At 41.1% G+C, this 12,635-nt stretch overlaps 1 protein-coding gene and 1 non-coding gene across 2 annotated transcripts; one reads left to right on the top strand and one right to left on the bottom strand.

Moving 5' to 3' along the window:
- Nucleotides 1-1,101: 1,101 nt before the first annotated feature.
- LOC141694117 (small nucleolar RNA R71) lies at nucleotides 1,102-1,208 on the bottom strand. Its single transcript, XR_012563445.1, has one exon. It is a non-coding gene; the product is annotated as a small nucleolar RNA R71 (small nucleolar RNA).
- Nucleotides 1,209-10,465: 9,257 nt separating this feature from the next.
- LOC141690402 (uncharacterized) lies at nucleotides 10,466-12,401 on the top strand. Its single transcript, XM_074495208.1, has 5 exons — nucleotides 10,466-11,011; nucleotides 11,092-11,383; nucleotides 11,425-11,507; nucleotides 11,613-11,853; nucleotides 11,923-12,401. The coding sequence occupies exons 1-5, from the start codon at nucleotides 10,466-10,468 to the stop codon at nucleotides 12,399-12,401; spliced, it is 1,641 nt and encodes a 546-aa protein (XP_074351309.1).
- Nucleotides 12,402-12,635: the final 234 nt, after the last annotated feature.

Below are 12,635 nucleotides of genomic sequence, written 5' to 3' on the forward strand. Positions count from 1 at the left end.
ATAGGAACTCAACATAATTGATGACTATTCAACTTCTATCTTAATTGTGGATGCTTGGTAGAATGGTATTAGTACAATGAAAGTTGGCTTTTATCAGTTTCGTGTTATTCGATTAATATCATCACTGTCACATGCTAAAGGTAATAACAATGGCTATAGAAGGAAGTAATAATGAAGTTGTGATCTCATGAGTGTTTTATTATTGATAAATTGAAGTGTTAGTTAAGTGGTTAAGTAAGTAGTTAATTACAGTTAATATTTAATCAACAATTTTAAGTGTTATCTTAACATTGAGAAGTAATCATACATTGGTGAGTGAGTTTAATTAGACAATAACTTAGTCTGAGTCTCTGAGGGAACGAACTAGAAAGTATTCTATATTACTTGCGAACGCGTATACTTGCGTGAATATTAGTGCGTGATTTCGCCCTAACAAGTTTTTGGCGCCGCTGCCGGGGTCTCGGCGTATTTGTTTAGTTTATGTACTTACCATCATTGGTCATTAGGACTCAGTGATTAGGACGTAGTAGTTAATTACTCTTTTCGGTTGTGTTTCAGGTACTTTAGCAAGCGTTTATGCAAACTCGTTCTCGTGCTCACAAGAGGACCTTAGATACAGCTGAGGAGAAAGACGAAGTTCTTGATACTCCGGAGAAGTTAGATTTTGAGGATTCGGATTCAGGAACTGAGCAGAAAGAACCAGTAAACATGGGAGATCGTATTGTTCAAGCTGATCCAGCTCTTATGGATTTTTCTCGGCCTAAAATTGATGACATTCAGTCAAGCATCCTTCATCCGGCTATTCAAGCTAACACCTTTGAAATCAAGCCGGGCACTATTCAGATGGTGCAGAATTCTGTTTCTTTTGGAGGAGCGGCAACTGAAGACCCCAACATGCACATAAGGAATTTTGTCGAGATCTGCAGCACTTTTAAGTATAATGGCGTGACTGATGAGGCTATCAAGTTGAGGCTTTTCCCATTCTCACTGAGGGATAAGGCTAAAGACTGGTTACATTCTGAACCAGCTGGGTCCATCACTACGTGGCAAGATCTTGTGCAAAAGTTTCTGGTGAAGTTTTATCCAATGGCAAAGACTGCTGCTATGAGGAGTGCTCTTACTCAGTTTGCGCAGCAACCTACAGAATCTATGTGCGAGGCTTGGGAACGCTACAAGGAAATGTTGAGAAAATGTCCACATCATGGAATGCCGGATTGGATGGTGATCACTGGTTTTTATAATGGTTTGGGGGCCCAATCTCGGCCCATGCTCGATGCAGCAGCTGGAGGCGCCTTATGGGCTAAAAGCTATACTGAGGCGTATAATCTTATCGAGACGATGGATGCAAATGAGCATCAAAACCCAACTCAGAGGATGACGTCAGGCAAGGTAGCAGGTATTCTGGAAGTTGATGCAGCCACCGCTATTGCAGCCCAGCTCCAAGCGCTATCAATGAAGGTTGATTCTTTGGCTACGTATGGAGTTAATCAAATAGCTATGGTTTGTGAGCTTTGTGCAGGTTCTCATGCTACGGATCAGTGTTCTCTTGTCAACGAATCTGTTCAGTATGTGAATAATTATCAGCGACAACAGCAGCCTGTGCCAGCAACCTATCATCCTAACAACAGAAATCATCCAAATTTCAGCTGGGGGAATAATCAGAATGCTATTCAGCCACCATATCAGCAAGGAGTGAGTAAACAGTTTAACCCACCTGGATTCCAGCAACCACAGCAGTATGCTACAAGGTAATCATATCCTTAACAGGGAAGTGCAGCTGCACCTACTAGTGCTGATTTTGAGGAACTTAAGCTGTTGTGCAAGAGTCAGGCGGTTTCTATCAAGACCTTGGAAAATCAAATCGGTCAATTAGCCAATGCAGTGCTCAATCGTCAACCTGGCACTCTTCCCAGTGACACGGAAGTACCAGGCAGGAAGGAAGCTAAAGAGCAAGTCAAGGCTATTACCTTAAGGTCTGGAAAAGTAGCTGATGCTGAAAAAGCAAAAGAAGTCGAAGCTGAAGTTAGAGATGAAAAATCTAAGCAAAAGGAGAAAGTGGAGGAACCAAGGAAGACTACTGTTGAACACACTCTGCCTGAGGCTAATACAGGGGAGAAACAGCTCTATCCTCCACCACCTTTTCCTAAGAGATTGCAGCAACAAAAGCTGGATAGACAGTTCGGGAAGTTTCTGGAGGTGTTCAAGAAACTTCACATCAATATACCTTTCGCTGAGGCTCTGGAACAAATGCCTAGTTATGCGAAGTTTATGAAGACTATTCTTTCAAGGAAGGTGAAACTGGATGACCTTGAAACCGTTGCTCTCACGGAAGAATGCAGCGCTGTTCTGCAGCAAAAGTTACCACCAAAACTGAAAGATCCAGGAAGCTTCACCATTCCTTGCACCATTGGCAATCTAACTTTTGACAAGTGCCTTTGTGATTTGGGAGCAAGCATTAATCTGATGCCCTTGTCGATCTTTAAAAAGCTGGATCTGCCTGATCCAAAACCCACATACATGTCGCTACAATTGGCGGACCGTTCCATTACTTACCCAAGGGGCATAGTAGAGGATGTGCTCGTCAAGGTGGATAAGCTCTTCTTTCCTGCAGATTTTGTTATTCTGGATTTTGAGGAAGATAAGAAGATTCCCATAATCTTGGGGAGGCCTTTCTTGGCTACTGGCCGTACCTTGATAGATGTGCAAAAAGGGGAACTTACTATACGGGTCCAAGATCAGGATGTGACCTTCAACGTATTCAAGGCAATGAAATTCCCTACAGAAGATGAGGAGTGTTTAAAAGTGGATGTGATTGATTCCGCAGTTACTTCGGAACTCGATCACATGCTAATGTCTGATGCATTGGAAAAGGCCTTAGTGGGGGATTTTGACAGCGATGATGAAGATAGCAACGAGCAATTCCAATATCTGAACGCTTCTCCATGGAAGCGAAAGCTCGACATACCATTTGAATCTCTTGGTACTTCTGACCTTAAGAATGCTGAAGGGAAGCTCAAACCATCAATAGAGGAAGCACCTACCTTGGAGCTCAAACCATTACCTGAACACTTGAGGTATGCTTTTTTAGGTGATTCATCTACGTTACCTGTTATTATTTCAGCTGACCTTTCAGGTACTGAGGAAGACAAGCTCTTAAGGATTTTGAGAGAATTCAAATCGGCTATAGGATGGACCATAACAGACATCAAGGGGATAAGTCCTTCATATTGTATGCATAAAATTCTGTTAGAGGAAGGTAGTAAGCCAACTGTGGAACAGCAGCGAAGACTGAACCCGATCATGAAGGAGGTGGTGAAGAAAGAAATTCTGAAATGGCTAGATGCAAGCATCATTTATCCTATTTCTGACAGCTCGTGGGTGAGCCCCGTGCAATATATACCTAAGAAAGGAGGTATCACTGTTGTCGTAAATGAAAAGAATGAGCTCATCCCTACTCGAACAGTTACAGGATGGAGAGTATGCATCGATTATAGAAAATTGAACAAAGCCACAAGGAAGGATCACTTCCCTCTCCCATTCATTGATCAAATGCTTGACAGATTGGCGGGACATGAGTATTTTTGTCTTCTGGATGGTTATTCCGGGTATAATCAGATTTGTATTGCACCAGAGGATCAGGAAAAGACTACCTTCACTTGTCCATTTGGCACATTTGCTTTTCGTAGAGTTTCGTTTGGGTTATGTGGCGCCCCGGCCACCTTTCAGAGATGTATGATGGCTATATTCTCTGACATGATTGGAAATAACGTCGAAGTGTTCATGGATGACTTCTCCGTCTTTGGACACTCATATGATGAATGTTTGAATAATCTGCGCGCCGTACTCAAAAGATGCGTGGAAACTAATTTGGTGCTTAATTGGGAGAAATGTCATTTTAAGGTGCGTGAAGGCATTATCCTTGGGCATAAGGTCTCTAGCAAAGGTCTGGAGGTGGACAAGGCCAAGGTGGGAGTCATTGAAAATCTTCCCCCACCTAATTCGGTGAAAGGAATCCGTAGTTTTCTCGGTCATGCGGGTTTTTATCAGCGATTCATCAAGGACTTTTCAAAGATATCTAAGCCGTTGTGCAATTTACTTGAGAAAGATGTGCCTTTCAAATTTGATGATGAATGTTTGGCAGCATTCGAGACTCTCAAGGAGAGTTTGATCACGGCAACAGTTATTACAGCACCAGATTGGACAGAACCGTTTGAGATGATGTGTGATGCGAGTGACTATGCGGTAGGTGCAGTTCTGGGACAGCGCAAGAAAAATCTCTTCCATGTGGTCTACTATGCGAGTAAGACTTTAAATGGGGCCCAATTGAACTACACCACTACTGAGAAGGAGCTTTTGGCTATAGTCTTTGGCTTTGAGAAATTTCGATCTTATCTGCTTGGTACGAAAGTAACAGTATTCACTGATCATGCAGCTATTCGCTATCTGGTTTCTAAGAAGGATTCGAAGCCGAGACTCATTCGTTGGGTGCTTTTACTTCAGGAATTTGAGTTAGAGATCAAAGATAGAAAAGGTACCGAGAATCAAGTAGCTGACCATCTCTCTAGGTTGGAGAATCCCGATTCTACTTCACAAGATAGGACGTTAATCAATGAATCTTTTCCGGATGAGCAGTTGTTTGCAATTCAGGAGGAAGAACCATGGTTTGCAGATATTGTAAACTATCTTGTCAGCAATATAATGCCGCTTAATTTGACATCCGCTCAAAAGAAGAAGTTTCTGCATGAGGTGAAGTGGTATATGTGGGATGAACCATATTTGTTTAGACAGGGAGCTGATCAGATCATCAGGAGATGTATCCCGTTCTGTGAGACGGAGGGGATATTACGAGACTGCCATTCCACGGTTTATGGTGGACACTATGGAGGTGAGAAGACGGCAGCTCGTATTCTGCAAGCAGGTTTTTTCTAGCCTACTTTGTTCAAGGATGCTCATCAGTTTGTTTTAAGGTGTGATCGTTGCCAAAGAGTGGGAAATTTGTCAAGGAAGGATGAGATGCCATTAAATGTGATGCTTGAAGTCGAGGTCTTTGATGTATGGGGAATAGATTTCATGGGGCCTTTTATCTCATCTTGCAATAATCTGTACATCTTGCTGGCAGTCGATTATGTCTCAAAATGGGTTGAAGTTAAAGCTTTACCGACAAATGATGCAAAGGTAGTACTAAATTTTCTTCATAAGCAAATTTTCACAAGGTTTGGAACGCCTCGGGTAATCATAAGTGATGAAGGATCGCATTTTTGCAACCGTTAGTTCACTTCTATGATGCAGCGTTATAATATGAATCATCGAGTAGCTACTGCCTATCATCCGCAAACAAATGGTCAAGCGGAAGTGTCTAACAGAGAGATAAAGCGCATTCTAGAGAAGGTTGTTTGTCCGTCAAGGAAGGATTGGTCTTTAAAGCTCGATGAAGCTGTTTGGGCTTACAGAACAGCATACAAAACTCCACTTGGGATGTCACCGTTTCAGTTGGTGTACGGTAAGGGATGTCATCTACCGGCGGAGCTTGAGCATAAGGCCTACTGGGCATTGAAGAAATTGAACCTGGATTTAGATGCAGCTGGTAAGAAAAGAATGTTTCAGCTTAATGAACTTGATGAATTTCGACTTCAAGCGTACGAGAATAACAAAATGTATAAGGAAAAGGTGAAGAGGTGGCACGATAGGAAGCTACATCCTAAGTTATTTGTGCCAGGGCAACAAGTTCTGTTATTCAACTCTCGGCTCCGACTTTTTCCTGGGAAGTTGAAATTAAGGTGGTCTGGACCTTTTATTGTCAAAACTGTGTTTCCACATGGAGCGGTGGAAATTTTTGAGAATGATTCGGACCAAGCATTCAAGGTTAACGGTCAGCGGTTGAAGCACTACTATGGGGACATGGCAACCATTTTGTTGACTACTTGAGAAAGGTACGGAACGTCAAGCTAATGACGAAAAAGAAAGCGCTGCGTGGGAGGCAACCCATGAATTGTTGTTACAGGATCCCTTAGAAGTTAATAACCTATCCAAAAACACAAAAAAAATCAGAAAAAAGGGGCTGAAAATTTTTTTTTTCCCAGAGACCCTCTGCGCGCCCACGCAGCTATGCTGAGCGGCCGCGCAGCTTGCTGCGCGCCCGCGCAGAAATGCTGAGTGGCCGCGCAGGGGTCGAGTTCCAGAAAATTTTTTACAGTTCAGAAAAAAAAAAACAAAAATAAAAACACAAAAACCCATCACAGCCCATAAACCCACGAATTCTTTTCCCATTACCCCATGATTTTATCCCTCAACCCCACTCCTAATCTAATTTAACCTACTCCACACACTATATATACATACACCTATCCTACATATCTCCCAAAAACTTCCTACACTTAAACCCTCTCATAAACATCAAAAATCAGTTCTTACACACTTTTATTCACAAATCAATGGCACCCAAGAGAGCACGCACTATTGACAGCAGCAGCACAGTTCCTACTGCTGATTCATCAAGGGGTACTGCTGCAAGGCCTCGGTTAACTGACAGAGCTGCGGAGGAGGAGTACACTAGGCTGTTGGGGAAGCCGATTCTGAAGGAGAGGGGGTTTTTACCATCAGGGAGGGATGGTGAGTTGTTGCCCATGATTGCAGAGAAGGGGTGGATAGCTTTTTGTGAGTCACCCGAAGCAGTACCGATGAGTGTTGTTCGCGAGTTCTACGCGAACGCGAAGGCTGAAAAGAATGGGTTTTCTGTAGTTCGTGGGCTGACGGTTGATTATCATCCTGCGGCGATTCGCCGTGTGATTGGACAGCGAGAGAGGAAGCCCGAGGAGGAGAACTGGAATGAAAAGACTGCTGAGGATTTTGACTTGGATTTGATTTGTGCGACTCTCTGTCGACCAGGCACAGTTTGGAACCGCATTCCAGCCAATAATGAGTATCGTCACTTTCCGGCGATCGCCATGAACAGGTATGCCCGTGCATGGAATGCATTTATATGTGCTAATATTTTGCCTTCTTCACATGCACACGAGCTCACAGTTGAGAGAGCACAGTTGTTGTGGGGAATTCTGAATGAGGAATACTATGTGGACCTTGGTGAGTTTATCTACCAAGGAATTCTGAAGTTTTTGAGGGGAGCAAAGCATATGAACATCCCTTATGCATCCACGGTTACGAAGCTATGCCGAGCAGTAGGAGTGAACTGGCCGGCTCATGAGCAGTTGCAGTTGCCAGCAGCTCCGATAGATTCTGGCACTCTGAATGGGATGCAGGAGTGGACCGGTGGTGAGCCTGAGGAGCATGGGCTGGGTTATCGTCTTCCAGGAGGGCGTCCAGCACGAGGTGCTACTATGGCTAGGCCAGGGCGTGGTGAGGTTGGTTCTTCGAGAGCTCAGGAGGGTGCTGGGATGGGTGATGCCCAGTATAGGAGGCTTTCACGGCGGATGGATGCCATGTATGAGACGCAGAGCAGGTTTGCTCAGGAGCTCACCCTTGCGTTAGGGACTGCTTTTCGAGGCCTTGGAGCTGATAACCAATGGCCAGTTTTTGGTGAGGACTCTGCATACCCGCCGCCTGATACTCCACCCACTGAGGGTGATGATGATGATGACTCCGAGTAGGTATACCCTGTGTTCCTTTCTACTACCTTCACTGGGGACAGTGAAGATTTTAAGTTTGGGGGTGGTAGTTAAGGAATATTTTGTGTGTGTCATATAGCTGCATATTCATGATAGTTAGTTCATATAGTTGCATAATTTTTGCCATATAGTTTTTTTTATATAGCTTTATTTGTTTGTCATATCATATAGCTCATGCATATACCATGATCCCTCTTGCAATGATTTATCGACTGAATTGTGATATTGATGCGAGTGTAGTGATAGCATTAAAGTGTTATTAAGTTGTGTAGGTTGATATGCATGCTAGAAGCACTTGTATTTTCACTAAGTCTTAGAGAATGCTTAAGGGCTAGATTGTTGTTATGATCTGATTATTTTCGAGGATAATCTATTTATTATGCTTAGAATTTGATAATAGGTTCTTAGTGGTAAAGGCATGAAAAAGAAAAAAAAAATGGAGTAAAAATGGAATTTGTTGCTAGTTGTGGCTAGGCGTCAAATGGCTAGTAGCCGGCTCGCATGTTATGCGAGTAGTCTAGGGTTGAGCAAGATGGAGCGAAACGCACTTGCTCAGAAAAAAAAAAAAAAAAAAATTTGCATAATTGATCAAGAGTGGGTTCTTTGGTATTCGAGTTATTAAGTTCTTAGGGGACTTTGTGCCTAGTGACCTAAGGCTTTTAGAGTCTGGGATCCGCTAACCTAACGCTCGTTACATGGATACCATTGTATAAGTCTTTTGTGGACCTCACTCATTGCACGGTCAAATAAGCATTTGAGTTGTAAATAAAAAGCACGATTCCGTAGTAAGCTCCAATATTCTTGTAGTGTTGTATATCACTTTGTGCCTAGAATTTTTATTCTTTGTATAATCGTAGGATTGCCTTGAGGATAGTCTAGTCATAGTAATTGGTCTAGTTCCGAAGGATATCTGTTAAGCATTTGCACACACCACGTTTCTGGCTGTATGTCCGTTTGCATGAGTTTATTGATCTTTAGTGTCTAACTGCATTCGTTGAGACGTGACAATTTGGTTGGTTAATTGTAGTAAGGGGGATCGTTGCATTTTCATATAGTTTGCATTCATGCATATTTTTAGTTGTTTTGAGTCTGTGACGCTTGAGGACAAGCATCGATTTAAGTTTGGGGGTGTGATAAGTGGCATTTTATACCACTTAGAACGTCTTAAAATGGCTTAAATTGGTGTCTTGAAATCAAGTATTTTGTGTATTTGATGCGTTTTTCTAGTGTTTATGCATTCCAGGGTATTAGTTGCATTTCGGAGGAGGAATCATCAAGAATAAGCCTTGGCATGTGTTCACCATTGCGAGAGGAAAAGAACGGGCAGATTACGGCGAAGAAACGGAGCAAACCTGGAATTTTTCCAGTAGGGTCCTGCGCGCCCGCGCAGCAATGCTGAGCGGCCGCGCAGCAGCCTTGCGCGCCCGCGCAGAAATGCTGAGCGGCCGCGCAGGGTCGGGGAAAAAGCTGAATTATTTTAGACTTCTACTTCTGTTTGGCTTCCAACTTCTATGTAATCTGAGTTTTATGGGACTATTATATAAGTAGATTTGAGACGTTTTCATAGAGAAGATGAAAGAGATTATGTTTTAGATTGTGTTTTGCGCAAGAAGCGAAGGAGATAAGGAAGAAGACCGATTTAGCACACCGCAACGAAGAGGAAGCATATATTCTTGTGATTCTTGTTTTGTTGTAACGTTGGATGCTAGTTTTCTTGCTTTGACTTATTTACTCTTGTGACGTACTCTGTTTTAATATAATTAGTTTAGTTATTATTTTCTTGTGTCGTTTATCATGATTTCATATGAACCCATGATGGCGATAAGTTCTATTATGGGCTAATCGTGATCATGGGGTTGCAACGGATTTATTATGAAATTCTTTAGTTAATTGTTTAATACTTTAGTGTGTGATGATTGCATGATATCTAGTATTGGTTGTGCGTATTCGTCTTATGTGCGTCGCGAACATATAAGATAGGGTGTTAATCTCTTGTGAAGCGACGGTGGATCTTGAGATTTAGAACTTGCCATGCTAGCATAGGTTCATGTACGTTGTGCATGATTAGTGGGTAACTCTAACAGTTTTATTTGCCTTATGTAATCAAAAGGAATAACTTGTGCTTAAATCGTTGTGTTGTCAATTTCTGTAGACATATAGGAACTCAACATAATTGATGACTATTCAACTTCTATCTTAATTGTGGATGCTTGGTAGAATGGTATTAGTACAATGAAAGTTGGCTTTTATCAGTTTCGTGTTATTCGATTAATATCATCACTGTCACATGCTAAAGGTAATAACAATGGCTACAGAAGGAAGTAATAATGAAGTTGTGATCTCATGAGTGTTTTATTATTGATAAATTGAAGTGTTAGTTAAGTGGTTAAGTAAGTAGTTAATTATAGTTAATATTTAATCAATAATTTTAAGTGTTATCTTAACATTGAGAAGTAATCATACATTGGTGAGTGAGTTTAATTAGACAATAACTTAGTCTGAGTCTCTGAGGGAACGAACTAGAAAGTATTCTATATTACTTGCGAACGCGTATACTTGCGTGAATATTAGTGCGTGATTTCGCCCTAACAATGACATAAACGGAGGACGAAGTTCCATTTTTCATTCTAGTTTGTCCTACCCAGCATACGCACACAACTGTTTCTGCTTCTCAGTTTACAAACACAACTGTCTCTTACTTCTCCCTTTACAAACCTAAAATTCAAATATCAAGATAAAAATTCTTACATTAATATTTATTAAAATTCTTACAGATTTATTAATAGCTTCGGGTTCGGGATCTGGAGCACAATCAGTGACGGTGATTGCGTGGATTTATACCGATGGTAATATACGACAAACTGATAGAGGGTTACGTATATGATAAACCAGTTTCTAAGAAAGTAAGACTCGATTCTACTATGAATTTTATTAATTTGCGCGACGTATTATTTTTGAAATTGAAAATTGATAGGATTTTGTATGATTTTAAGTTGTGTTATCGATGGAAAAATTTCAATGATATGAAATTTGGTATTATTCCGGTTGATGATGATGATGATGTTGAGATGATGTTTGGAATTATTGTTTCGGATGGACCTCCTTTCTTTGTTGAAATTTATTTACAAAAAAATTCAACTTGTTCATTGATTGAAACAAGTACGAGAGTTGTGGAAACTAGTTCGAGAGTTTCCGAGAGGAGTGGTAGTAGGGGTTTTGATTGTCAAACTACTAGTAGTATGTATGTTGGTGGTGATACGGTTAGTAGTAGAAGTTTAGATGCTTATGATGTTGTTGATTCGGCTTTGATTACACGGGAGGAGACATTGGAACTAATGGAGTTAAGGGAGGGGATGATATTCGACTCAAAAAAAGTGTTGATGCATACGGTTAGAGATTTTCATATCTGAAATCATCAAGAGATTAAGGTGGTTAGATCAAGTAATGTGTATTGGATTGTTGTTGTAAGAATAAGGATAGTGGTTGTGAATGGAGTTTAAAAGCTAGGTTGCGAAAATCACTTGGAAAATTTCAAATTATGGAAAGTTCGGGACCTCGCAAATGTTTGTGCACCACCGTTACTCAAGATCATCCTAATTTGACATCTCATGATATTCTTGAACTAGTTAAGGATCAAATCGTTGTCGATCCCACGGTTAAGGAAAAAGTGTTGATGGCCATGGTGAAAAGTATTTTTGGTTACCAATCGGGAAGAAAAAAGATTAGAGATGCGAAAAAGCTAGAAATGGATGAAGAACATGGTTCTTGGGAAGGATCATATGAAGATCTCATTTTCTTATAGAAGCGTTGCAATATTTTATTGTGGGAACCAAGGTTGATTGGGTTTTTAAGGAGGATGAGATGGAAGATCGTGGGAGCTTAGAGGTATTCTATCTTTTTATACTAGTATCGGATAGATTTTTAAATGATTTTCCATATTTATGTAATGTTTTTGTAGTTAACGAGTATATTATGTCTTATTTGGAACAGGAAGTGACATTCAAGAGACTCTTCTGGGCTTTCAAATTATGCATTGATGGATTTGAGCATTGTATGCCTGTCATACATATAGATGGGACCCACATATACGGTCCATATCTGGGTGTATTATTGAGTGATGTGGCGGTGGATGGGTTTAGTCATATTCTTCCACTTGCATTTGCTATTGTCGAATCCGAAAATGTTTCTAGTTGGGGGTGGTTCATGGATAGATTGAGGAGGTTTGTGGCAGGTAGGAGACATGGGATTTGTGTCATTTCTGATAGACATGCTGGTATTATTGCTCTTATGTGACACATAGGATGGTGCGAGCCCCTTGACCATCATAAGTTTTGCATTAGATACTTGGCTGCAAATTTTTATACTGCACATAGGAGAAAGGGATTGAAAAATAGGTTAGTTGAGTTGGCTTCTCAGGTGCAAGAGAAGAAGTTTGAATTTTTATGGGAACAATTGTTGATTGAGGAGCCTAGGACGGCGGAATGGTTTGAGGATAAACCATTAAGTAAATGGTCTTTAGCATATGGAGGGAAACGTTATGGCATGATGACCACCAACCATGCGGAAAGTTGGAACAACGCGATCCTTTATGCTAGAAAGCTCACGATTAGTTCATTGGTTAGAGCACTATTTTTGAAGACGATTGAGTATTTTGATGAAAGGCGTTTGAAAATTGCAACCGATTTATCTAAAGGTCGATTGTTTAGTAATCATGCAAGCAAGAGGTTGAGTCGGTCCATTGTGCATGCTAGGGCTCATAGTGTTAAAGTTTATGATTGAAATTCATTGTTGTTTGAAGTAGTCACTAGAAAGGTTGACCAAAAGGGGGGATAAGCATATCGTTAGGATTCCCGAGTACTTGTGTTCTTGTGGGAAATGGAAAACGTATCGTGTTCCTTGTTCTCATGTTATAGCTTGTTGCGCGCATTTGAAATTGAGTCATGAATCGTTGGTTGACGAAATCTATAGGTTAGAGAATGTATCGATGGCTTACAATGGTGTTTTCGAACCCAT

Source organism: Apium graveolens, chromosome 10, assembly GCF_009905375.1.
Source record: "Apium graveolens cultivar Ventura chromosome 10, ASM990537v1, whole genome shotgun sequence".
NCBI classification, from domain to species: domain Eukaryota; kingdom Viridiplantae; phylum Streptophyta; class Magnoliopsida; order Apiales; family Apiaceae; genus Apium; species Apium graveolens.